Source organism: Pollachius pollachius (assembly GCF_949987615.1).
Source record: "Pollachius pollachius genome assembly, chromosome: 6".
Lineage (NCBI taxonomy): Eukaryota > Metazoa > Chordata > Actinopteri > Gadiformes > Gadidae > Pollachius > Pollachius pollachius.
In genome coordinates this window covers 5,317,034-5,343,355 of record NC_136939.1, presented here as the reverse complement: position 1 = coordinate 5,343,355, position 26,322 = coordinate 5,317,034, and the positions used below count along the sequence as shown (strand labels likewise).

Sequence of the window (26,322 nt, the reverse complement as noted above, 5' to 3'; positions counted from 1 at the left end):
ACAGCTGGGTATGGGAGCAAGTCCCTTTCTTTGCCCCAGCGGTTGGAGCCGGGGGTCAGCTATGTGTAAGGGGACCCCGCCTTCCCCAAGATAAGTCTATCTGATTTCAAGCCTTTGATTCTTTGTCGTTCCTGAAAGTGTGTTAAATAAAAAGGGCCTCATGCATCTCAGAGGTAATGAGAGAGAAATAACCCAATTACTGTGTGTGTGCATGTGTGTGTTTTTGTTAGTGTGTGTGAGTGTTACTATGTGTGTGTGTGTGTGTGTGTGTGTGTTTTTGTTAGTGTGTGTGTGTGTGTGTGTGTCTGTGTTAGTATATGTGTGTGTGTTTGTGTGTGTTTGTGTGTGTGTTGTGTGTGTGCTATTTACAAAATACTATCCTAATTTACATCCAAAATACCCCCGGCTCCCTGATAAAGAATAACAAGAACAAGCCGCCGAAAAGGAAAATTGATGGTTTGGAAAATAAATATGATGTTAAATGTGCAGAGGAAAGGCTGTGACAGAGTAATGGGCTGAACATGAAGGAACTCTGGGTGCAGTTTGGCTGCTCTGCACACAGTGTACACTAAATACACCCCCCCCCCCCCCCGCCCCCAAGAGAACGCACGGTTCACTGTGTCGCAGGCGATGTAATGATATAGCAAGCTTAACTCTGTGTCTTCCCTGAGATCCATCCTCCTGTCTATCCCTCCTTATTATCTCAACACCCCCCACATCTCTCACCCCCCTCTCTCTCTCTCTCTCTCTCTCTCTCTCTCTCCGTCTCTCATCCCCTCTCTCTCTCTCTCCGTCTCTCTCTCTCTCTCTCTCTCTATCTCTCTTTCTCCTCCCCTCCTCTCTATCTCTCCCTTTCTCTCTCTCTGTCTCACCCTCTCTCTCTCTCTCTCTCTCTCTCTCTCTCTCTCTCTCTCCCCTCCCCTCCCCTCCTCTCTCTCTCTCTCTCTCTCTCTCTCTCTCAATTTCAATTCAATTCAATTCAAAAAAGTTTTATTGGCACGAGAAATATACATTTGCATTGCATTGCAGGTGAAGAATAAAATAAACTCTCTCTCTCTCTCTCTCTCTCTCTCTCTCTCTCTCTTGTGTTACGCTGTTCTGCCAGCGTTGCGTTCTGCGCATCACAAAGCCTGCAATGTCAGCCTCTCTTATTGTGTGGCTATAGGTAATGATTAACACAAGCCCACAACAATGGGAGCTACAGGAGGACTCACGGTCTGTGTGTGTGTGTGCGGGGGAGGAGGGGGGGGGTATTCAGTGTGTCCCGGACACAGGTCCTACAGGGTCACCGATGGTCTCTCATTGTCCTGTAACCCGTTCTGACGGGTTTTCACCCAGCATTCGTCTTGCTGAGGTCATACGGTCAACCGTTCGACGCTTATCAAATTTGATCCTGATTTTCTGTAACGTTTTTTTTGTTGGTTTTGTTTCTGTTGGTTTTGTCTGGATATTTATGCTTTGTTTTTGAACTGCAACAAACTAATTAAAGTGTATCCCCCCCTTCAACACTCCAGAACATTCCTGGCTACACTACAGCAACGTTATCATGACAAGAAAATCCCACAGCTAATACTAATGTAGTCTACACAATGGATTTCTAACAAAAGGGTTAACCATTCAATTCACAACTGATTAAATTAATGGTTAAGGTAGACAGAAGCTCGCCCGTTAGTTTGTTTGGCCAACAAATAAAAGAGACTTATTTCCAAACTTTTTATTTGTCTTCCGTTACCACTTGTTTGCTAGCCTATGCTGCTAACTGACTACAATCTTCCCGCCAAAAACATATCATCAAAATCCTGTCATACTTGTCAAGGTCCTTCTACATCTATTGACACTTGCTCCCACTGGAGAATTGCTCAGAATGCTAATTGGCGTTATCGTGGCCCATTCACAGCTCAACTACCTGGCATTTCCCTTTTTCACACTTCACCACCACCTTGTATATCGCAGGGACATTAACGGCTAACACAAATACACTCGCAAATGAAAACAGATTCAGAGAACACTATTCTATTTGTATGCTCTGCTGTGATATATATAATTGTACATCAATGAAGTGATTATTTTTAATCGTGCCAGTTGCGGCCAGGCCATCGCTTTCATGCAAAGTAAATAGATGCTAATCATCCAAACGCGTAGACGAGAGACACCAGCCTCCAACACTCAGACCCCCGACTCACCTCCCCACGCCCTTTTAGTCACCCCCCCCACAGCGATTACTATTCGTCTCAACATTGATCATGCCACCCCCCCCCCCACACACACATACAAACACACAAACACACAAACACACCCACACCTCACTGTTATCTGCTCCTCATCCATCGTTTAGCATAAGTATGCAAGAGGGTATGAATGCTATCAGAGCCCGGGGTACAGGGAGTGAACCGGGGGGGGGGGGGGGGGGGGGGGGGAGATCCAGCATATCTCGACCCCAGACTCATCTGATAGAGACGAGGATGGCCGACGCTGAAACACACAACAGATCTCCGCGTTTGATACAGACGGATGAATGGGGTTGACGTTAACTAACCACTGACTCTGTGTGGGGCTAAATAGACCAGGGGTGTGGGGGGGTGGACACGGCAACTGGTCCGACCAGGTTCATGGGACGCTCACCCCGGCCTGGTTCTGCGGGTATGTACTTAAACATGCGTGTATGTCAACAGGTAGGGTGGGTGTGTGATAAGCTTAGGACGCTAGGTTCGGCCACCCGGGCATGGTTCTGGCTGAGGTGTTTCCATGAAGGGACGTTGTGTATACCGTAGTGTTTGAGGGAAAGTATGCGGTACATTGTTACAGGCAGGAAAAAGGTCACACAAATGTTTGGCCTCAAAATGATAGACTATAAATATAACTTTTTCTGCTACTTGGTGTATTTATTGACTTTAGCAGGCTTCAGTATTCTGTAGTGTGTTGCTTTTGGATTGACTTAAAAACACAGCCAGGAACAGCGTCACTGATGTTTAACGCAAGGACAAATAAATACAATGTGAAATAATACAAGAAAATACGCGCTGGGACTTTGAAACGCTGCCATCTTCTGCGGCCCGCCCCACGCTGTGTAGTGACCCACGTGAAGACCCCTTCAGAGCATGAATCCCTCCAGAAGCCCATGTCTGCCTTATAGGGGAACAATGCAGCAGCAAGGCACTCACTAATTCCTCCTGTCCTTAAAGGCCGATGTAAATGATTCACCGAGAGCTCAACGTGCTCTGTGATCACCCCAATCTGCTGTGATTACTCTGTGATCCCTGATCCCTAATTCATTAACGTCAGCGCTGATCTCAATACGAATCCTCCCAGTTGATCCCTATCTGTAAGGACTCTCTGTCTGTCTTTCTACCTGTCTCTGTGTCCACCCATCCATCCATCTATCTATTTCTAGTCTAGTCTGTCTGTCACACTCATATACAGTCTGTGGCTCTGCTTGTCTGCACGTCTGTCTCTCTGCGTTATGTTTTTAACATTAACTAGTCCCCCCACAAACACTTCATCTCACTAATTTCCCCGTTCAGAAACAGAAACACCCTCTCAGACACACACACGCACACACACACACACACACACATACACACACACACACACACACTTATGCACGTACGCACGCACGCACTCACGCATGCACGCACACGCACACGCACACACACACACACACCCGGACACACAAGCACACACACACACACTCACACACGCACGCACACACACACAAGCACACACACACACACACACACACAGCCCAGGAGCCACCGTGCTAACGGAGTGGTCGTAACTGGGGAAGGAATGCTTCCAGGGGCCCTGCCCACTCTGTTTATAGACCTCAGGTTCCACACTAACTTTTGGGTCAAATCAATTATTTGTGGAGCCAGTGGTCCTTAGTCCCGCTGTGTGGACTCACGCACACACACAAACACACACAAGGAACCCGACACACGCACATAAACACACATAAGGAACCATACACACAGACAAACTCACTCACATACGCACACACACACGCAGACACATAAGAAAGACACACACACACACACAGAAATACAAACACAATCACACATAAGGAACCAGACACACGCACATAAACACACATAAGGAACCATACACACAGACAAACTCACTCACATACGCACACACACACGCAGACACATAAGAAAGACACACACACACACACAAATACAAATACAAACACAATCACACATAAGGAACCAGACACCCACACACACACACACACACACACACACACACATACACACACACACACACACACACACACACACTCAAACACACTCAAACACACATAAAGCACCAGACACACACACACAAACACAGAAACAGCAAGGCACATGCACCGGAGGCTACGACGTGCTTCAACACAAAAATTAAAATCCATATCACTCCCATAAATATAAACATGCACACACATTACAATGAACACACACATAAAAACCCATGCTCGACGCACAAAAAACACACAGTTTTAAACGCACGCACACGCGCACACGCACACACACAGCGTGCCGTGCACCGCTGACCGGCGTTAAACACAGCCCTTATCTACTTTATGACTTCCACTCTCGCCGCTTTATTTGTGTACTTTGACTTTCGCTCGTTGCCGGGCCTGACCCGAGGTAGCCCCAGTGCCCACCCCACCCCCCGCTCCCAAGGAGCAATCTGGAATGTGTTCCCCCCTCGGCCGACAGAGACCCCGTCCCTCGCCCCGCTGGCTCCAGGCCGGGGGGCCGTCGGGCCCAGTGGCGGCCCGTATAGGATCCACCGCCTACCCCCCGCCCGTTAGGGTGTTATGACTGTGATGGGGGGGGGGGGTGGTTAGTGACGGCTGACATCTTGGACTGCTGGCACACAGCCCCGCCCACTGCGGTTCGTCCGCCATCAGCTCCGCTCTCCTCGCCTGAAGAATGCAGGGATCAGTTTGGTACCACGGGACGTATAATCATAAAGACATTAAGTGGTAACAACACTAAAAGGCTGTCATATTTTTGGATTAAAAACGTTCTTATTTGTTGCTGAAAGTTTGTCTCATGTAGGCTATGTGTATTTGTCAACCGTACTTTTGTGTGTTTTATTTATTTGCTTCCTTTTTTGGGGTTCCTAACTGTTTGCAACGCCTCCCCCTTAAGAGTACAGTAGACCACAAACCCCAACGTATCGCCAACGGGATCTTTTGTTAGCAGAGCTGATGGAAGTGTTATCTTAAAAACCTCTTTCCAGAACATGACCCTGGCTAATCTGTCCTTCTACGGCGCTCTGAACCCTTCCCTCCTCCACTGTGCTCTTCTGAGTATTCCCTCTCTCCCTGATTCTCTTTCTCATTCCTCCTTTATCTCATTCTTTCTCTCTCCTCGCCGAAACTTGGACCACGTGTTTCTTGAACCTCTTATTGGGCAGCAGTCGTCCTCACACTCACGTTAAACCACTGCGGCCTGCTGCGAGTCTCCTGCCACCAGAATATCCCCAACTGTGTTGTGGTATCTGAAATCAACGGATCTAAATATGCATTGTCAAGGACGACGGCAGTGTGAAAATGTGGCACCGCTTCCATTCCAAAAACTGATAATAAAAACGTGGGTCTAGTCTCCGCGTCGCTGTCGACCGCATCTAATGGGATTAGCCCGCCTCGTCCCTTCACTCGGTTTGATGCAATTAAAACTCTGAGGTAATTCACAAGTATTCAGTATGGAGAACAAGTTTTAATTGAATGGCTCTTCAAAAGGAGCCTATTATGCGCTGATTGCCCGAGCAGCAGTTTAACATGCAATAACCAAAGAGGCGCCATAAAGCTGCATGCAAAAAACAACTCCATTACCATAATGACCGCGCCTGCTTTTTTTACACCCTGATTTATGTGGTTCGTTCTGATTCAACTTAAAAATAATACAACTTTAACTAAAAAAAAATAAAACAGTTTCAATTGCACACATAAATGTAATACATCCTCATTATAAAATTTATCCAAAGGGAAAAGTTTAAAAAAGTCAAGCATACATTAGTTTTCTCGACCCAATCCATCCACCAGACGGTACAGATAAGATCGCTCTGATAAAATCATCGCTTTGCAAACTTTACAAAGACCTCATCTCCCGCGGAGACCCGCTTTTAAGGCAGCTCGAGGTTTGTATGCCAAATCGAGGGACAGTCCTCTGTGTGTGTGTGGGTGGTGGGGTAGGGTTGTAGCGGGGGTTGCTATGGGGGTGGGGGTTGTAGAACCGTCCCCCCCCCCCGTCCCCGTCCCCAACACACACACACACACACACACACACACACACACACACACACACACACACACACACGCACGCACACACACACACACACACACACACACACACACACACACACACACACACACACACACACACACACACACACGCACACACACACACACACACACACACACACACACACACATACACTCCTCCTCCTTCTCCTCGCGCTTGCTGAGACCATTGTTGTGACTGCTGTCCTGAGCTGGGCAGAGAGAGAGAGAGCGAGAGAGAGGGAGCCAGAGAGAGAGAGAGAGAGAGCCAGAGCCAGAGAGAGAGAGAGAGAGAGAGAGTAGTGCGGTAGACTACAGCCGACACAACAGAAGACAGCAGAAGCAATTGCGCCTCGAACCGTCGAGGCAGCACCGTTTTCCGCTGAGCCGAGACCGTGCCTGCACCGTAGCCAGATACCGGGCCGACCGAAAACCAACTGAACGGAATAAACGTCGCACTTGACTTTTGGTTCCCGGGCGCTGCGTAAAAGCAGAGGACTGTTCCAGCCGCGCTCATTCAGCACGCTCTCCAACCCAAATGGACGTCTGAAAGCTCGTTTCTAGCTCCCAACACGGCTGGCTGCTGAGAGAAAAGTAGGCGACCAAGATGAACGTGTTGGTTTGAAGTGTTTCCCTGTTTCTACTGCCATGGATTTAGCACTCTGAGAAGCCGGGACAGCGGAGCAAGGAGGTGTGGGGGGGGGGGCTAAGCTTATTCAGCTGTGTGTGAGTGAGAGGAACACAATCGAGTCCCTCGCAGAGTGGACTTTGCTCTGCGCTCGGCTCCTTCGCCCGGTCACCAGACCTGCAGCTGTCGTAAAGAGCTTGATTTGATGGAGTTCGTATAAAAGTCGTTTCCATGCGAGACTTTCCGACGGGTCCCCGCCGAACCCGCACTACACTCTGGATACTAGCGGACTAAATGAAGCGTCGTCCTGTTTCTACATTTATTCGAGTCTAAAGGAACTCGATCTTTTGATTCTGTTGCGCTTACCCCGGGAGAGGGACCCCAACAGCGTGGGACCCCCAAGAAGAGCATACAAAGGTAGGATGCGTTAGTATTATGCGTTTGTCTTTTTTTTAATGATTAAATTGAATCTGCTTGAAAACGAAGTAAAAAAGCTAAACCGTCTTAGTGTGAACGTGTTTTGTGGTGAAGGTAAGCGAGTGCCTCAGAAGGTCTCAAACCCAGCAGAACCCCAAAGAACGCGCTCCCGTTCAACATCCACCGGGACAGCTTCTCTCCTTTGGAAGAAGCCAATCGTAGCCTGTTTTGTTTATGTGTTTATGTCCAGTGTTGGTGTCTTGCGTCGATCCTGGGTTATCCGTCCCTTATCTGTTGCAACATAAGAGTATACGCCAAACATTGGACGCACTGACTGTGAAGGTTACTCACAGCACTACAAATATATATTTATGGTAATGCAAAAATCTCTTGCTGAGTGACACCGATGTCACGGCATAATAATGCACACAATTATTTATTGACCTCAATGTCAACGTCTTTATATGACGCTAGGGTTCTATTAACGGATCTATTGAATATCCACTGAACACCAAATGCAATTTAAAAAGGGCTTAATTCAAGTGTCCGCTTATATCATTCCATCGACCCACAAATCGTGCCCACCCTGCTGGAGAAGCTGCGTTGGCATCTCGCCAGGAGATTTAGCGACGAAGAAAAAAGCTGTTCGAGTCCTTAATTGAGGAAGAATACGTTTTTTCAGGGTATGCTGGTTCATTAAACTGTTTATGTGTGTGTGTGTTTGTGTGTGTGTGTGTGTGTGTGTGTGTGTGTGTGTGTGTGTGTGTGTGTGTGTGTGTGTGTGTGTGTGTGTGTGCGTGCCACGCCAGCACGCACATCGCCTGCATGGAGCGCACGCACGGGGGGACTGGCGCCTGGGCACAGTGGGTCCGACTCAAAAGTTTTCGAGATTGGCGTCTTCCAAGACCGTTACGCACGCACACTGCACCGGCAACCCTACCGTGCAGCGGAGGAACGCCGGACAAACAAACAATATCCCGTCGCACGATAAAAAACCAAAATCATTTTCTGTGCCAACCACTGGAAAAGGGGCGGCTTTAATAATATCCACACTGACTTGACCATTTATGGTGAATCGCAGTTAATTTAATAATTTTGATGAATTTAATCAAAATAAATGTATTAAGCAGGCCTACGTAAGTGCGGGACAAGCAGCAGTTGTTGTTTTTCTTCGGGTCTGCCACTTGCCCTTGTTTTTGGCAGTTGTCCCTCGTGTCTCTGGTGACTTCTCAGGGAGACGGCTGCCCAGTTGGTCTTAAGTGTTTTCCTTGTAACGGCCCATTATCCCGAGCGGGCCGTGCACACTTCATTGATTAACAACAGGCCGTAACAACAAGGCCATTAACATCTCGGCTCTTAACTCATGCGCTATGAGCCCCCCTCAGACAATGCGCGCTAAATGACCGGACAGTTAACAGCATCTGCTTAAGAATACAACTTGTACGGGGAATTTTGATAACATTGGCCTGCATTTCACGCAATTGACTGCACGTTGTCGCCTCGGGTACCCACTGCTCGGTCGAAATCTTCCTGTGAACCGCGACGCTTCTATGCCTCAACACAAATTGTTTGGCTGTGCTTTTCAAGTGACTAAGAAATAAGTCATTGGTTCATGTTTTCTCTCTCTCTCTCTCTCTCTCTCTCTCTCTCTCTCTCTCTCTCTCTCTCCCCCTCGCTCTCTAGATAACCTATCCTGCGATTGGTGGGCAATGCCAGCAGCTGGAGTGTGAGCCAACGGACTCACATTATTTAGAACATAGCATACACACATAAACAAACACGAACACACACACCAGGACAAGGATGAAGGTCTACACCATCTGCGTCCTCTTCCTCGGTCTTCTGCACCAAGTTCAGCCAAGACCCCACCGGGAAGGAAGAAGTAGAGGTAAGAGATAATATCCACCCATCTCCCTCTCTCTCTCTCTCTCTCTCTCTCTCTCTCTCTCTCTCCCTCTGTCTCTCTCTCTCTCTCTCTCTCTCTCTCTCTCTCTCTCTCTGTCTGTGTCTCTCTCTCTCTCCATCTCTCTCTCTTTCACGCGCTACTTCTCCAACCCCTCTCTCTCTCCCTGTCTGGCTCTGTCTCGCACTCTCTCTCTCTCTCTCTCTCTCCCTGTCTGTCTGTCTCTCTCTCGGCTGGGTCCACCAAGCCAGACGTAAGCCAAGGTCAGTGAGGTGTGACCCCCTGTGGTAGTCAAGTTGACAGGAAGACAGACCGGGCCAGGGGGAGGAGGTTAAGGGTGGGGGGGGTCCTAGTGTTTTTGCTGCCATAAACCATGCCACCTGATCTCAGAGCCCGCGGCTCGGAAGTGTAAATCTGAATGGCTGAATGCCAGCTGTAGTGTGTGCGTGTGTGCGTGTGTGTGTGTGTGTGTGTGTGTATGTGTTGCAGGGGTGGCTCATGTAATGGAGGAGGGCCGAGGAGAAATGGGGGCTAGGGAGAGGCCCTATTTCTCCGGGGGAAAATAATAATTATTATAATAATGGATCAGCATGTTGTTTCCCACAAAGCTCACTCAACTCGCTCACAAACATCAGCTTTTAAAGTTATTTTAATATCTAGTTCATGACTATATTATATTATATCAAAGTATACAGTATTCAGTGTGTCAGTGGGTTTAATCTACGACTGGAGAACGTTCCCGTTCCCGATCCCGGGCCCAGCCCAGAGTCATTGGTCCGGGAAGGGCTCTGCTGCCCCCGGGACGGTCCGCGTGGCACCAGGGCTGGGCCAGCCGGGACGGGGCGCTCTGTTTGTGTTGTGTGTTGTGTTTGCCCCCCCCCCCTCCTATGGGTGACAATTCACACTCTGGTGAGAGTTCAAACGCAGGGCAGCGTGCCCTTCCGGGTTCCCAGCAAGTTCATTAGCGTGGTCGTGGTGGTGGTGTGTGTGTGTGTGTTTGTGTTTATTTGTGCGTGTTGGAGAGAGAAAGGGAGATGGGACGCTGTCTGTCTCTGTGATCTGCAGATTGTGACTGCTGAAGTTTAGGCCCCTTTTGTTCCATGGTAGGATAATTGGTTATAACAGCGCTTAGCGTTCCTCCACTTCCTCCATGCTATGTTTAGCACAAAAGGCTAACCTCGTAGGCACACTGACCCGCTCAAACAACCCTCCGTCATTTCATTTCTTATGGAGCCGACAGCCGGTCCGGCATCATTAATAAAGTGTACGTAGCGCGCACACACACACACACACACACACACACACACACACACACACACACACACACACACACACACACACTCACACACACACACACACACACTCGCACACACACGCACACACGCACACACACACACACACACACACACACACACACACACACACACACACACACACACACACACACACACACACACACACACACAGGCTCACACGCACACTCGCACACACACATGCACACTCACCCACAAGCAGAGACACATGCGCTCACACACACAAGTGCGCCTATGCCATTGTGCTCTGTCTACTAGGGTCCACTCTCCAAGTCTTTAACTAAAAGCAAAAGAAACCACGAAATACTGCCTTGTAATTACTAGCACAGCTAGTAATGGTAGTATTCATAACAGCGCCATTAGCAGGAGTCCATACAATCCACAAGCGGGTATTTTGTCTGCTGCAAATAGAACATAGGGCCTATTGAATATATAGAAGACATTTGCGTAATGGAGCTATTTGCTTGTCCTGAAATGTTCCAAAACACTGCAGAGCCCTTCTCTAAAGGGTCCCCTTTAGAAGCTGCGCTGTTAGACGCGGGGAGAGGGCCCCGCAGCATTCATCTAAACATCGGCCCCGTGGCGCCCATAAAAAAAGAAGAGTAATGTATATTTTCCCTTTCAGCGTGAGCTCGCATAAGAGGGGCAACATTTCCACCTTTATGTGCACCCCTATGAAAGCACAATGCCGCTATTATGCGGCTGATTGGCTCAAAGTGTAGCCCCGGCCGGGGCCGGTGAATGGCTCTGTGTTCCGCGGGGCTGACAGGGGCCGCTACCTACGTCTCCTGCTACACCTACGTCCCACCATCGCCCCGTCCGTAAATCAAACCTCCGTTACGGGGAGCCTGACGTCCCTACAGTAAAACGACCCCGGGGCCAAGAAATGTCTTGACACTGACACGACGGCGCGCCCGTCGGCACGACCTCTGGTGCCACGGCTTTTTTCAGCACAAGGCCGGCACTCTGCTGCCGCCGCCGCCGCCGCCGCCGCCGCGGGCCACCGGCCCGGGGGAACAGATCGGCTTTTCACCGACCCCCTCGCTCGCAGGAAGCAATCAGACAGAAAATTACCCCAGGAAAGCGACCCCGTTCCGAGTGATTGAGCGGAGTCGGATCGAGGGCGGAGCAGGGGCGTACATGCCAGGAACAAGCGGCTGTGTGATCCAGAGGGGGGGCGCAGTGGTCTGCTGATATTGCTTGCAGGGGTGTGGAGGTGGAGGGAGTAGGGAGGTGGAGGGAGTAGGGAGGTGGAGGGAGTGCTTGACATGGACTCGGGTCAGGTTATCTGGACACTCTATCAGCAGGGGAGGGGAGGGGGGCCTTTGGGGGGGGGGGGGTGGTATTCGATGACAGGGTCTGTTGGCGGGTGTGTGGGGGAGGTGGGAGGGAGGGAGGGGGGGGAGGTAGCATGCTAGCGGTCCTCTGGCGGAAGATGAAGTGGTAATGTGAAGCCAGCAGGATGTGTTTTGACACTTTCTCATCCGCTTCCCGTACACAATCTGTCTCTCTCGCTCGCTCTCTCTCTCTCTCTCTCTCTCTCTCTTTCTCTCGGCCCTGCTGCCTCACTTTCCCTCTCTCTCTCTCTCTCTCTCTCTCTCTCTGCCCTGCTGCCTCACTTTCCCTCTCTCACTCTTTCTCTCTCTCTCTCCCCACTCTCTCTGTGTCCTCGTGACGCCGCCCCCCCGCCCCCGACCAGATCCCTCTCCAAATCCCTCCTCACCTCTCTCCCCCTTCCCCGTCCCCATCATCGTCGTCGTTGTCGTCGTCATTATCCGTCATCAATCTCGTGTCTTTACTAATCTCCCACCTCCCGCCTCCCACCTCCCCCAGGAGACGTGCGCCACGCCAGGCTGCTGCTCGTGCCGTCCTACCCGGAGAACGTGACGGTGGTGCAGGGTGGCCAGGCCGTGCTGGAGTGTCGGACCCACCGGCCCGTCGCAACCAGGGTGCAGTGGCTGAGGAGGGACCCCCGTCACGGGGAGGGAGCCGAGGGCCTCAGGCCCCTGACGGTGAGGGACCCCCCCCCCCCCCCCCCTCCCTCTCTCTCTCTGAGCATCCGGTTATTAACCCCCCCCTCCTTACTGACACTGAACACTCCCGGCAATCTGTTAACCTCCGCCGATTGGCCCCAGGCATTGGCGGACGCCAATGCCTGGGGCCAATCGGCGGAGGTTAACAGATTGGCAATCCGCCGTTAACAGACTGGCGTCAGGCGTAGCCTGGCCGGCTTGTCGAATCGCGGCTTTCGTTTGAATTGGCTTTTGATTAACGGTAAAACCCGTTAAGATCGTTAAGAAAGCTTATGCCCCGATGGCTCTCTATGCCGATCGAACACAAAGAGAACCCACGCAGACACGCACTGTGGCGCGCACACTCCGTTGGCGCACGCCTCTTCGTGGTCCGCAGCGTAAACCGTCAGGGGAGGTCCTAAAGGCTCAGTTATGGCTCCACGTGATTCTTGATTCTGCGCCGGGTTTCAGTGAGCGGACCAATCTCAGCCCTGGCTGCGAGGTTAAACCTCGACGCAAGGTAAAACGCTTTTGGGAGGCGCACGTCGGGCCCTTGCAGTGGACGCAGGGAGGGTCCGCAAGGACGTCGTTGGTCCGTAAAACCCCCTTTTGCGTGTCGTCGACGCGGAACCGGAATCAGACCTTGACACGGTGGCCGGCCTTCTCTCTCTCTCGTCCCTCCACTCCTCAGGCGCTGCAGACCAACGCCTCCAGGGTCCACACGCTGCAGCTGGCCAACGTGTCGCTGGCCGACGCAGGGGAGTACCTGTGCAAGGCGGAGGGGACCCAGGGCGGCATGGCGGTCCAGGCCATGCAGTCCGCCTGGCTGCAGGTTCTAACCGGTATGTGGAGTTTCCTATTCCCCCCCCCCCCCCCCCCCCTCACCTGGCTACACTTTCTCTCTCTGGCCTCTCTAGCTCTGTGTCTCACACTCTCTCTCTGTCTGACTCTCTCTCACACAATCTCTCACTCTCTTTCCCTCACTTTCCGTCTCTGTTTCTGTCTCTCTTTCTCTCTCTCTGTCTGACTCCCTCACCCAATTTCTCTCTGTGTAACACTCTGTTTCTTTTTCTCACCCGCTGCCTCCCTCTCTCTCTCTCTCTCTCTCTCTCTGTCTCTCTCCCTCGAGCATCCTTGCTATACCGACAGCGGTATAGATTGTTGTTTCTCCTTCTTCTGACAAATGTACTTATCGTGAGTTGCTTTGGATAAAAGCGTTTGCCGGATGCCCCTCAATGTAAAATGTAAATGTAAACATCAATGTCTCTTCGTTCTGTCAGAAGAGTGTGTGTTTTGTGTACGTAAGCAGTTTGTTGCTTTCATGGAAAGATTGGATTTGAGGTTGGGTCGATTCTAACCGGTGGGGGGGAGGATACGCCACGGCGCCACGCGCAGAGCCTAGTTTTGATTTCAAGGGAGATAATGTGACCAACAGGACTAAGCTCTGACTTTGTCGCCATAGAAACTGTCATCCAGCATGGCGTGGAGCACAACAAGGCCGAGATCCCCGCAGGTAATTCACCCCCGACGCTCCTATCTCGTGTCTCTAATTCCCGCCTTTTTTCCGTCCCGATTTCAGAGATTCATAGTTGTCGTTTTTCTTTTTAAAGTAAGTCAGTAAAGTTAGTGAATTTAATTTATGAAGTACATTTACACACAGCATGACCGACCAAAGTGCTGTACAGTGGATACCTAAAAAGACAAATGATAGAAAAGAACACATTGGAGCAATAGCCGTAATAATAAAAAATATGAATAAAAGGAAATCCCTTTTATTTAAAAAAATGCCCTTTCTCGTAGAGTTTGTGAATTGCGGTGTAGTGTTTATTGTAGATAGAATATAAAGTTTATCTGACTCAACGCGATACATTACAACGAAACCCAGTGTGCATGGTCTTACTACATCTACAAATAAAAAGATAGATTTTCTGGAGGAAGAAATAGCTCACGGAAAAATACATATTTTTTTCAGTCCTGAGTGCTCAAACACTTTCTGAAGAGTAGATTGATAATTTTTTTATTTTGGGAGTGTGCGTGCGTGCGTGTGTGTGTGTGTGTGTGTGTGTGTGTTGGGAGGGGGGGCTTACTCTTTGCTGGACAACAATGGCCTCCTCTCATCCCACCTCTCACTTAGATCTCCACTCAACCCTCACCGCCCCAGTGATTTACCTCCCAATGTCTGGCGGCTGTCACACGGCCACATGTTCATTAGCCTCTCTCTCTCTCTGTCTCTCTCTCTCTCTCTCTCTCTCTCTCTCTCTGTCTCCCTCTCTGTCGCTCTCTGTCGCTCTCTCTCTCTTTCTCTTTTCATTCCCCACTTCCTTTGTGGTGGAGTGAGTGCGGGAGAGAGAGGGGGAGGGCAGGGGGGGTGAAGGGGATAGCATTGTTAGCGGTGTTAGCTAGCCCAAGCTCACCCCCAACAATACCCCCAGAAGAGACAGAAGAGGGGGGTGTGTGTAAGGGGGGGTTAGACTCTCGGTTTCCATGGCTACCTTTTTGTGTGTGTGTTTATATGCCTGTTTTCTGGGTTTTAAAACAAAAATGTCTCCCTTCTCCCCCCCAGACGCTGTGGTTGAGGACCTGAGTGAGGACACCATGGAGCACCTGCTGCTGGAGCCCGGCGACGCCCTCAAGCTGCGCTGCGACACGCCCACCCGGCCCGGCGGCGCGGTCACATGGTTCAAGGGGGCGGGCCGCGTGCCCAACTCGCCCCGCATCCAGATGCGCGGCGTCGTCATGGAGATCGCCGACGTCACCTATGAGGACTCGGGCGTATACGTGTGTGTGTGCCGCGGAACCCGCCAACCGCTGCGCAACTTCACCATCACTGTGGCAGGTCGGTACCGTAGAACCCCCCCCAATCGGCAGAGGTTAACAGATTGGCATCAGACATAGGCTGGCCGGCCCTCATAATAAACTGTAGTCGTTTAAACTGGCTTTTAATTAAGGTTGAAACTTGTTAAGATCGTTCCCCATCCCCGTGGCAGGTCGGTTCCGGGCGTCAGAGGGTTTTACTGAATGTCGGATGTTTTCCAGATTCCTTGGGATCCGGCGACGATGAGGACGATAACGATCTGGAGGACGCTTCGGCCGAGACGGACAACGACCAGGTTTACTTCTCCAGAGGTACGCGAGATGAAGAGCCTCTCTCCTATCCTTCTGTCCCACCAACTCCACAGTGGAAAATAGAGGAAACCATGACATTACATTTATATTGACATTTAGGACATTTAGCAAACGCTTTTATCCAAAGCGACCTACTAATTAAGTACATTGGTGATAAGAAAGTAAACCAATATATCCCTGTCGGTATAATAAGGATGTTCATAGAACCAAGTGCAAAGCACTGACAATCTCTAGATTAACCCAGTCCCCGTATACAACAAAGATAGCCAGGATAAGAGGAGAACTTGACCCCGGGGGTCAGTCTGTTTTTTGTTCTGGTTCTGGTGTGTGTTTTAAATCGAGGTGTTTTCTGCGTTTCTTCTCTCAGGGCCCTATTGGACCCACACCCAGCGCATGGAGAAGAAGCTATACGCCGTTCCCGCCGGCAACACGGTCAAGTTCCGCTGCCCGGCCACGGGCAGCCCCCTGCCCACCATCCGCTGGCTGAAGAACGGCCGCGAGTTCCGGGGAGAACACCGCATCGGGGGCATCAAGGTGCATTATGGGAAAAGCTGTTGTTGATGCTAACTACGGTGTTACGCTCGTGAAAAAGGTCAAGCTTCCGAGTCAGACCACGTTGATCCAAACCATTCAAGTCAGGTAGAAGACTAAGATGCCAGGGGGGAGAACAAGTCTTTAGCACTTCATTGTGTTTGTGTGGTTCTCCTGGTGGCTCAAACTCCTCTTTGCCGTCCCTCCCAGCTGAGGCACCAGCACTGGAGCCTGGTGATGGAGAGTGTGGTCCCCTCCGACCGGGGGAACTACACCTGTCTGGTGGAGAACAAGCACGGCTCCATCGGCCACACCTACGTCCTGGACGTTCTCGGTAAGACACGACGGTCCCAGTGTGTGTGTGTTCATGGGTTGGATCGTGTGTGGGTATGTGTTTGTGTATGCATGTGTTAGAGTAAGTGTGTGTGTGTGTGTGTGCTAATGTATGCATGGGTTAGAGAACGTGTGTGTGTGTGTGTGTTCATGTATGCATGCATTAGATTGTGTGTGTTTTTAATTGTGTTAATGTATGCATGCGTTAGATTGTGTGTGTGTGTGTGGTTGTCGATACATGCATGCCTTAGTGTGTGTGTGTGTGTGTTCATGTATGCATGCGTTAGATTGTGTGTGTGTGTGTGGTTGTCGATACATGCATGCCGTAGTGTGTGTGTGTGTGTGTTCATGTATGCATGCGTTAGAGTGTGTGTGTGTGTGTGTGTGTGTGTGTGTGTGTGTGTGTGTGGGTGGATTCCGTGGGTTCCTGGTGCCCCGCTTCCTCGCCAAGCCTCGTTAGCCGGCCGTGTGCCGCCAGGGGCCACGGGGAGGTGACGGAGGGGCCCCTGGCGTCAGTCCCGGGCCCTGGGGTCTGGGATGAGGCAGCGGTCGTCCTTCTGACCTGTGACGGCAGACTGGAGGATGGAGGGTGAACCATCTCTCCCAGAGGCGCCTGTCGGGACGGGGGGACAGGGGGGGGGGGGGGCACGCCACTAATGAGAAGAGGGCGAGTGAGAGAGAGAGAGAGAGAGAGAGAGAGAGAGAGAGAGAGAGAGAGAGCGAAAGGGAGAGACCCCAGCCATTCCAGCTCACTGTGTTCGGCTGAAGACTATCATGTTTTTTATTTTAGTTTCTTTCCCGCCTGTTTTAGTAGAGCTGCTCTAGGCTGCATTTTGTGGTGGTTTGGTTTAAATACGGATTGGAAAAGCATTGTTTTTAATTTTAGACGGCAAACAAATGTGTTTAATTCCAACCAGTGTTTCTTGATGGTTTGAAAACGCACAAGGAATATTTAGACATGGTATAGTATAGTACGTAAAAAAAACGTAACAGTCTCTCCGTGTCAAGACTTGAATAGAAAAAGCTTTTTTCTTTACAACTGGATTCGTGGCTTAGACATTGTGTACAAATAGCAGGTGCCAGATTCGCTCCATAAATGCCCAAAACAACTTCCTTAGTAGTTTCTGCTCCACAATCTGTATGTGAAGCCATACGTTCTAATATAATTAAAGCCAAACACTCTGGTTTGGATGCAGCTTTGATTGACCTCGCCCCGCTTAAAGCTCCATCTCATGTGGCGCTGGAGCTCCCCCATCCAGACGACTGGTCAGGGTTGGACCAAGGAATGTCACATCCCCCAGAACATCTGTGCTCCGCCTCGCAACACAGATGTTTTCGGGTCGTTTTTTAATTCTGCCAAAATCAGGTCAAGCTCCCTAGCCACACTAAAGCCTAAGCTGGTACACTGCCTTGAGAGTTGGGGGGGGGGGGGGGGGGGGTTAGAATCCGTGGATGAGATCACGTTCGATACAAAGCAGTACGATGTTTTAACAGAGTTGAGTTGCGTGGACATTTCTCAACGTGCCTCCCTCCTCCTCCCTTCCCCCCCTGGCAGAACGCTCCCCCCACCGGCCCATCCTGCAGGCGGGTCTGCCGGCCAACACCACCGCCGTGGTGGGCAACGACGTCAAGCTCTTCTGCAAAGTGTACAGCGACGCCCAGCCGCACATCCAGTGGCTGAAGCACATTGAGATAAACGGCAGCCGCTACGGCCCCGACGGCACGCCCTACGTCCGCATCCTCAAGGTATTTAAGAAACGCCACCGGCTCAGGTTGCGTGGGTAGGCCTCGGGCCTCTTGACCTCATCCAGGGCTGCTTGTGTAGTGCGTTTGGTACGAGATCGGCACAGCGTTAAAGTGTGTTTGTGTGGTTTTTTTTGGCCGCGTGCAGACGGGGAGTCTCAACATGTCGGACGTGGAGGTGCTGTACCTGTCCAAGGTGACCCTGGAGGACGCCGGGGAGTACACCTGTCTGGCCGGGAACTCCATCGGCTTCTCCTACCAGTCGGCCTGGCTCACCGTGCTCTCAGGTGAGGAACTCTGACCCCCCTCGGACGCAACGCTGAGGTCTCCACTCTGACCTGACGCGGCTGTAACACGCGTACGCAAATACTCATCGTTTTTCTGGTTCCTTCCTACAGAGGAGGAGGTGGCCGCCAACGGGGAGAGCCTGGAGACCCGGTACACCGACATCATCATCTACGCCTCTGGCTTCCTGGCGCTGATCATGGCCGTGGTCATCGTGGTGCTGTGTCGCATGCAGGTCCACCCCAGCCGCGAGCCCTTCGATGTCCTGCCGGTCCAGAAGCTCTCCAAGTTCCCGCTCCGCAGACAGGTAAACGCCCGTCGGAGGGAAGGGGAATCATCGCCGCGTAACTGTTGAGCTTGTGAACCACGCGCACCATTCTGGACGCGCGGTGTAAAATATCGCACCGTCCTTCGAAATCCCATGAGCGCGTTCCGACCTTAACTCTGAACCTGGTGTTTAGGGGCTAATGGCGCACCTATTTCCGCAGTACTCTGTGGATTCCAACTCGTCAGGGAAGTCCAGTGCCTCTCTGATGAGGGTCGCCCGCCTCTCCTCCAGCTGTTCGCCCATGCTGGCCGGCGTCATGGAGTTCGAGCTTCCCTGCGACCCGGACTGGGAGTTCCCCAGAGACAAGTGAGTCCTCTGCCAATATGTGTTCATTGTCGTATGAAGCACCCCCCCCCCCCCCCCGGTCCCCAGCCCCTTTGGATCTGAACGAGTTTGTTGACAACTAAAAGGGGCCATTGAAAAAGACCTTCCACGATTGGCCTTTATAAGTGTGTGTTGTCCGTTAACTTCTCCTACACAAGACGTCGGCAAAACACCGGGTTGTTCCCGGTCGACAGGCGCATGGACTATTTAACGCCGCAGTTGAATCATAGAGTAGAAACCTGATACGGACTCCATATGTTTCATTGAAGATCTTCTGATGTATAATCCTCAGCTCCCGCGTTCTCAAAAAGGGCTGCGATGAGCAGGCCGTTATATAGATCTGGTTATTTCAGCTGCGCCGTGTCCTTGTGGTTATCCCGCTCTGCACATGGGCGCTGGGCGAATGGAGGAGAACTCCCCCGAGTCAGCCGGGGAGCGTACGAGCACGTCTAACATGTGCAGACCCAAGAAAAGAATAACAGACCCGCAGTTCCATTTCGGTCCCTCCTAACCTATGTTTTACCAAAACCAGAGCTGAAATTATGGATTTTGAGGCTTTTCATTTGGGGAACATGATTGTATTCCCGAACTCACTCTTCTCTGTCTTTGTGTATGTCTAGTCTGACCCTGGGCAAGCCTCTCGGAGAGGGATGCTTCGGCCAGGTGGTACGAGCCGAGGCCTACGGCCTCCACAGAGACAGTCCGGATAAGGCCACCACCGTAGCCGCTAAGATGCTTAAAGGTAAGGGACCTCCACTGTCTCCACCAAGCAGAGGCCAAACTGGCCCGGTTTATCAAGCACGTATCGCAGTGCTCTTTAACGAACGCGTTGTTCTGTTTTCTCCAGACGATGCCACGGACAAGGACCTTGCGGACCTGATCTCTGAGATGGAGCTGATGAAGTTGATGGACAAACACAAGAACATCATCAACCTGCTGGGCGTCTGCACCCAAGACGGTGAGTGCATCTGCGCCGGGGTTACCTCTGCTGAGGTTGTGTTATGTTTACGCCATCGTGTGTGAGTCATGTTTTGAGACAGCAAATGAGCGGCCAGCTGCTAGCTATTAGCTGTTAGCTGCTAGCCTTTCTGTGGATATAGCCACTATGGCCTCCCACCTACATGATTCAGACTGAGTTCGCAGTCTCCCGCCGTGGCGGTCGATCTGAGCTTTGTCCTGCTTTCGACTCACACTTCTGACCACACTCGTGTCATGGTTTGTTGCAGGCCCGCTCTACGTCCTGGTGGAGTACGCCTCCAAGGGAAGCCTGCGGGAGTACCTGCGGGCACGTCGGCCCCCCGGCATGGACTACACCTTCGACGTGACCAAGGTGCCCGAGGAACAGCTCACTTTCAAAGACCTGCTGTCCTGCGCCTACCAGGTGGCCCGAGGGATGGAGTACCTGGCGTCCAAGAGGGTAGGCATCCTGGTTCTACTCCTCCTGATCATCACCCTGAGTAGAATCGCAGATAAGCGTGTTGAAAAGGTTTGGCTTGTTTATTTCATGATGGTCATATCAGCAAATCTGGCCGTTGCACAGGTCTACATTTACATTTTAAGTTTAGGGCATTTAGCAGACGCTTTTATCCAAAGCGACTCACAATAGGTACGTTTGTAGAGAAAAAATGTCTCTTCATACCTCTCTTGATCTCTTCAGTTGGGGGCTGTAATCTTCAGGAATCTTTATAAATAGTTTCATTCGGCTGATTAACATTCGAGCCAGAGGGAATATGTTGTTCTTCCCCTCCCTGTCCTCGAGTCAGTGTTTTTCTTCTCTACTTCGGCTGCTGTTGATTTTATGAGCGCTGTAAACCTTAATGAGGCTAGGGAGCATCGGCAATATCTGATCCGGGATCAGCACCGCAAGATTGGCCTGTAACTAGGCTGTAAAGGGAGCCCGGGGCGGGGCCTCGCTCAGGATGAAGCTCTTTAATGGGTTCCTCTGTGGTTGAGGCAGGCGGGGGAGGTGTGTGTGTGTGTGTGTGTGTGTGTGGGGGGGGGGGTTGGGGTTGGTGCACTTTGGTACTTGGCTTTGAGGTGGATGAGTTTGGCCTCAGGGTGCTGGAGCGGCCCTGTCCCCACTTGCTCCCCTCACTCTCTTCTTCCTCGTATCGCTGTTTCCCGTGCTTTGTCGCAAAGTTTAAAAACTTCTCCTCTTCTCTTTTCCGTCGCCCGCGCTCTCTTCTCCGTCTCCGTCGCTGTTTTTTTGCCGGCCTCGTTTCTGTTCTCTTTCCATCGCACTCTTTCCAATTTTTTTTATATCTTCCCTCTGGCTCTGTCTCCCTCTCTCACTCCGTCAATCCTCTTCCCTCTTATCTACATGATGCTTTGTGTTCCTGATCCCGGGAGCCAGACATTCCTGAGCCGAGCACCAGCGCTGGAGATACTGTCCCGCTCGGCGCTAGCGCTCGCCAGCCCTTTGTCCTCTTTTAGCGCTGCTATAAATCTGTTAGCAAACAAGTCGGGCCGGAGCTGTCGCCTGGCTGCTGGCATCGGGTGTCTGGCTCTGTGGTCTGCTGAGAACGCAGGGGCCTGCGACTAACCCTCCATTATGGGGACGAGCCACAAACTGGGGCTATTCCGTTTTGGCCCCCCCCGCCGCAAGTCCCACGTCTATTTTCAAATGAAAACCAAAATATACTTAATGACATTCATTCAGTGAGGCCCGACAGCGCCTGTCTCTTTTTTCTTCCTCTCTCTCTCTCTCTCTCTCTCTCTGTCTCTCTCTCTCTCTCTCGCTGTCTCTCTCTCCCTCTCACTCTCTCCTTCTCTTTCCTTCTCTCTCTGTCTCTCTCTGTTTCTCTCTCTGTTTCTCTCTCTCTCTCTCTCTCTCTCTCTCTCTCTCTCTCTCTTTCTTTTTGTAAAAAAAAATCCGGCCTATTCCTGAGCTGGTTTCTTAAATGTTGTTGCCTCCGCTTAAAATGGCACGGCCCATGTTGACCTGAGCCTGTTTAAGCCCTGTTCCTTTTAGGACAAAGTCATTTCTGTCCTCTCCTGTTTTGACTCTGGCTCAGCAGAGTTAAACCTCAGCCCTAAGTGGACAGGGACTTGTAATTTCAGACGGCCCGAAAAGAAATACCCCCGCAAACATTAAAAACTTTAAAATACTCTGGCCCCGCGCATCGCCACATCATAATTGAGCCATGAGCTACTTCTCCAACCCCTCTTTTTCTGTCTCTGTCTCTGTCTCTCTGTCTCTCTCTCTCTCTCTCTCTCTCTCTCTCCCTCTCTCTCTCTCTCTCTCACGTTCTGTGTGACAGGTTTCAGTTGGCCCTCTACTTACAAGAAACAATGTAGGGCTAAAAAAAACAAAACACGCAATCCAGAAAATGGTAAACAGAACAGAGTGCGCACAGTGGTCACATGACGTGCCACCATCTTTGGTTTGTTTGTCTTTGGCCTCACCCTCCTCCATTCTGCTTCGTCTCCACAGTGCATCCACCGGGACCTGGCAGCCAGGAATGTCCTGGTGACGGAGGACAGCGTCATGAAGATCGCAGACTTCGGCCTGGCTCGCGGCGTCCATCAGATAGACTACTACAAGAAAACCACCAACGTAAGACAACCCCCACCTCCGCACGTCACCAAACACTCAAATCTCACCAAACACTCGCACATTTGAAGCCCCCCGCCGGCGCTAAAAGCCCCCGCGCTAAAGACGAGGCGGAAAGATTACAAAGTAAAGGAGCAAATGGCGTCGTGCGTTTATTTTACATTGGGCCCGGGTGTATTTTACATGTGTCCCGCGTGTGTTTTACAAGCGTTCTGTGTGTACTCTACAGGGGCGGCTGCCAGTGAAGTGGATGGCACCAGAGGCTTTGTTTGACAGAGTTTACACACACCAGAGCGACGTGTAAGTCCCCAAGTTCAGCCTATATACACACCACGAGCACGGGCTCGTTGGTCTGTATAAACACGGCACACACACTCTCTGGCACCCGGGTAAACTACGGAGAATTATAGATCCGCCCGATGTTCCGTCCTCTAATTTCCTCTCCACACTTGACTCTCCTTTTCTTTCATGGTCTCCTCTCCTCTCATCTCCTTTCCTAGCCACTCATACCCCCTCCTCTTTTCTCCTCTCCTATCCTCTCATCTCCTCTCCTTTCCTCGCCTCTCCACTTCTCCTCTCCTCTCCTCTCCTTACCCCTCATATTTTCTTCTCTCCTCTCATCTCCTTTCCTCTTCTCCTCTCCTCTCCTCTCTGCTCCTCCTCTCTTCTTTCCTTCCTCTTCTCCTCTCCTCTCCTCTCTGCTCCTCCTCCCTTTTTTCCTTCCTCTTCTCTTCTCTCCTCTCTGCTGCTCCTCCCTTCTTTCCTTCCTCTTCTCCTCTCCTCTCATCTCTGCTCATCCTCCCTTCTTTCCTTCCTCTTCTCTTCTCCTCTCCTCTCTGCTCCTCCTCCCTTCTTTCCTTCCATTTCACCCCCTTCTCTTCCCCTTTTTTCTACAAAACTGAGTAAAACTCATTTTGACTTCCTTGCGTTCTACCTGATTCCCCCCATGGCCTTTGACAACCCACCGACCCGCGTTCTGTTGGCTCCGTGCCCCCTTGCAGGTGGTCCTTTGGGGTTCTGATGTGGGAGATCTTCACGCTGGGCGGGTCCCCGTACCCGGGTATCCCCGTGGAGGAGCTGTTCAAGCTGCTGAAGGAAGGCCACCGCATGGACAAACCTTCAAACTGCACCCACGAGCTGTAAGCACATCCTCTAGAGGCCTCTCTCTAGAGACTGTATACGTTTAGTACCGCTGGGATAGGATGAGATGCATAGATAGATAGAGGGAAGGAGAGAGAGAAGGAGAGAGAGAGAGAGAGAGAGAGAGAGGGAGAAAGAAAGAGAGAGCATGTTTACATCCAAACCGGGACTATAAACGCCAGGGCGTCCATCAGCGCATCACAGTGAATATAGACCCTGCTTTGGGCACTTTGTGGTCCAGTATTCCATCCATGGCTGAATCTCATTCGCCACTAGTTAGCATCCGCCCGACCCAGACAGACAAGGCCCTCTGAGCTGAGATGAACAGAGCAGCGCTACATATGTTGGGGGGTGGGGGGGGGGGGGAGTAAACATGTAAACATGGAGGCCAGTAGATGATTTGATGTGGGGTGTGTCATTCGGGACCATGTTACTGATGTGGTGGGGGGTCTCCTTGCTGTCTCCACCTGCAGGTACATGAAGATGAGAGAGTGCTGGCACCCAGTGCCCACCCAGAGGCCCACCTTCAAGCAGTTGGTGGAAGAGCTGGACCGGGTGCTGCTGTCGGTCTCGGACCAGGTAGGGGGAGCTCTGGAAACGGAGATTAACACACACACACACACACACACACACACACGTATACGCACACATGCAGATGCACAGGTGTGCACACACACATGCACGACCGGGCAGGCAGCAGGCATTCAAACTCACATGGTGATGTGTATACAAACACACAGACAAACATTTGCTTTTAAGCACACACACACAGACAGGCGCCCCAACACATGTATACAAAAGCGCCTGAAAAGGCGTGCAATTCCAATCAGACACACTTGCGTCCCCTCTTTCTCACACGATATGCCGTCCAGATGTGTGCCGTGCACTAGTTATCTGCGCCCCAACAGGAGTGTGACGAAAACAATGTAACTGAACCTCTACCTCGTTTCCTCTCGCCTTGCCTTCTCAGTCTTTCATTCTCTCACCTGACTACACGTTAGCCTCTCTAGCTCTCTGTGTCTCAGGCTCTCTCTCTCTCTTTCTCTCTCACGCACCCTCCCTCGCTCTCTCTCTGTGTCTCTCTCACACACTCTCTCTCACTCTCTCGCTCTGTCTCTCTCTCACACACTCTCTCTCACCTCTTTCCCTCTCTTTCTGTCTCTGTTTCTCTCTCTCTTTCTCTCTCACTGTCTAACTACCTAACCCACTTTCTCTGTCTTTAACACTCTCTCTCACTCTCTCTCTCTCTCTCTCTCTCTCTCTCTATCTCGTTCTCTCTCTCACGCACTCACTCTGCCTATCAATCTCTCTTTCCAGCTCTCTGCCTCATCATGACATATTATGCATCAATGTACTCTGTTCAATCCCTCCCGTGGAACCCATCCCGACCCTGTACCCCTCTGATGGTGTTTAACATTTCTCTCCTCCTCCTCCTCCTCCTCCTCCTCCTACTTCTCCTCCAGTATCTGGACCTGTCTACGCCCTTTGAACAGTACTCTCCCTCCTGCGACGACACCTCCAGCTCCTGCTCCTCCGACAACGACTCTGTCTTCACCCACGATGCCTTGTCCACCGCCCCCTGTCTGCTGGCCTATCAGGACGGCCCCTCGCGGACAGACGCCAAAAAGGAACTCCGATAAGAAACCCAGACCGAAAGGACACCCACACACACACACACACACACACACACACACACACACACACACACACACACACACACACACACACACACACACACACACACACAATCACAATCACAGTCAGTCATTTGCATATACATTGATTCGCAAGTGTGTGTTAAATCTACTCAGAGTTGGCAAACACACACACACACACACACACGTCAACACACACAAACACACACACTCAAGAACACACGAAAGGAGCAGCATTGGGAACTGAACGCCTGACCACGTAACGAGTGTTCTTTGAGACCTATAAGAGGAAGGGAGGAGAGGAGCAGGAGGAGCAGAACATGGCGCCCTGGGACCCGAGCAGGAGCTGGGGTCGGGGTCTGTGAACTGTGGTTTGAAGGAAGACTCCTCAACAGACACTTGGTTGATCCTTCCGGAGGACCGGAGCAAACGGCCAGGGTCCAGAACACCCAGAGGAGAAAGGCATTTTAGAGGAAAAATACTACCGGGGAAGGACAAAAAAAAAGATTTATTTTGATATGATAAAAGAATCAGTTTGATTGTTAAATATAAATCTCTCTATATATGAAAGTATTTTACTTTTTTTTTTTATTTAAGAAAAATTGTCTTAAATCTCAGGATGCCCTATAGTGGCAGCAAAGTACCTGAGTTTATGATTGCCTGTGAATATATTAGAATATTAAAATATTGTATGTACATATCAACCACAAGAAGAATACAATTACCTTTTTATAAATTATTTTTAATTACAGAAAAATGT

General features: G+C 51.0%; 1 protein-coding gene across 3 annotated transcripts in view; it reads left to right on the top strand.

The window, feature by feature from the left end:
- Positions 1-6,636: 6,636 nt before the first annotated feature.
- fgfr4 (fibroblast growth factor receptor 4) overlaps positions 6,637-26,322 on the top strand; it is a 20,213-nt gene continuing 527 nt past the window's right edge. The window contains exons 1-21 of one of the 3 annotated variants that reach the window (XM_079738310.1): positions 6,637-7,316; positions 9,000-9,204; positions 12,369-12,544; positions 13,236-13,386; positions 14,007-14,057; positions 15,108-15,380; positions 15,581-15,670; positions 16,038-16,204; positions 16,412-16,535; positions 18,090-18,280; positions 18,426-18,564; positions 18,676-18,869; positions 19,024-19,196; positions 19,835-19,956; positions 20,062-20,172; positions 20,441-20,631; positions 22,648-22,770; positions 22,997-23,067; positions 23,769-23,906; positions 24,381-24,486; positions 25,371-26,322. The exon at positions 25,371-26,322 is cut by the window's right edge and continues 527 nt beyond it. In XM_079738310.1, coding sequence (XP_079594436.1) covers positions 9,120-9,204; positions 12,369-12,544; positions 13,236-13,386; positions 14,007-14,057; positions 15,108-15,380; positions 15,581-15,670; positions 16,038-16,204; positions 16,412-16,535; positions 18,090-18,280; positions 18,426-18,564; positions 18,676-18,869; positions 19,024-19,196; positions 19,835-19,956; positions 20,062-20,172; positions 20,441-20,631; positions 22,648-22,770; positions 22,997-23,067; positions 23,769-23,906; positions 24,381-24,486; positions 25,371-25,547 — 2,853 coding nt within the window. In that variant the 5' untranslated portion in view covers positions 6,637-7,316; positions 9,000-9,119 and the 3' untranslated portion in view covers positions 25,548-26,322. Of the gene's footprint in view, positions 7,317-8,999; positions 9,205-12,365; positions 12,545-13,235; positions 13,387-14,006; positions 14,058-15,107; positions 15,381-15,580; positions 15,671-16,037; positions 16,205-16,411; positions 16,536-18,089; positions 18,281-18,425; positions 18,565-18,675; positions 18,870-19,023; positions 19,197-19,834; positions 19,957-20,061; positions 20,173-20,440; positions 20,632-22,647; positions 22,771-22,996; positions 23,068-23,768; positions 23,907-24,380; positions 24,487-25,370 lie in introns of all 3 variants that reach the window. The other 2 variants (XM_079738311.1, XM_079738309.1) reach the window with 2 other exon arrangements.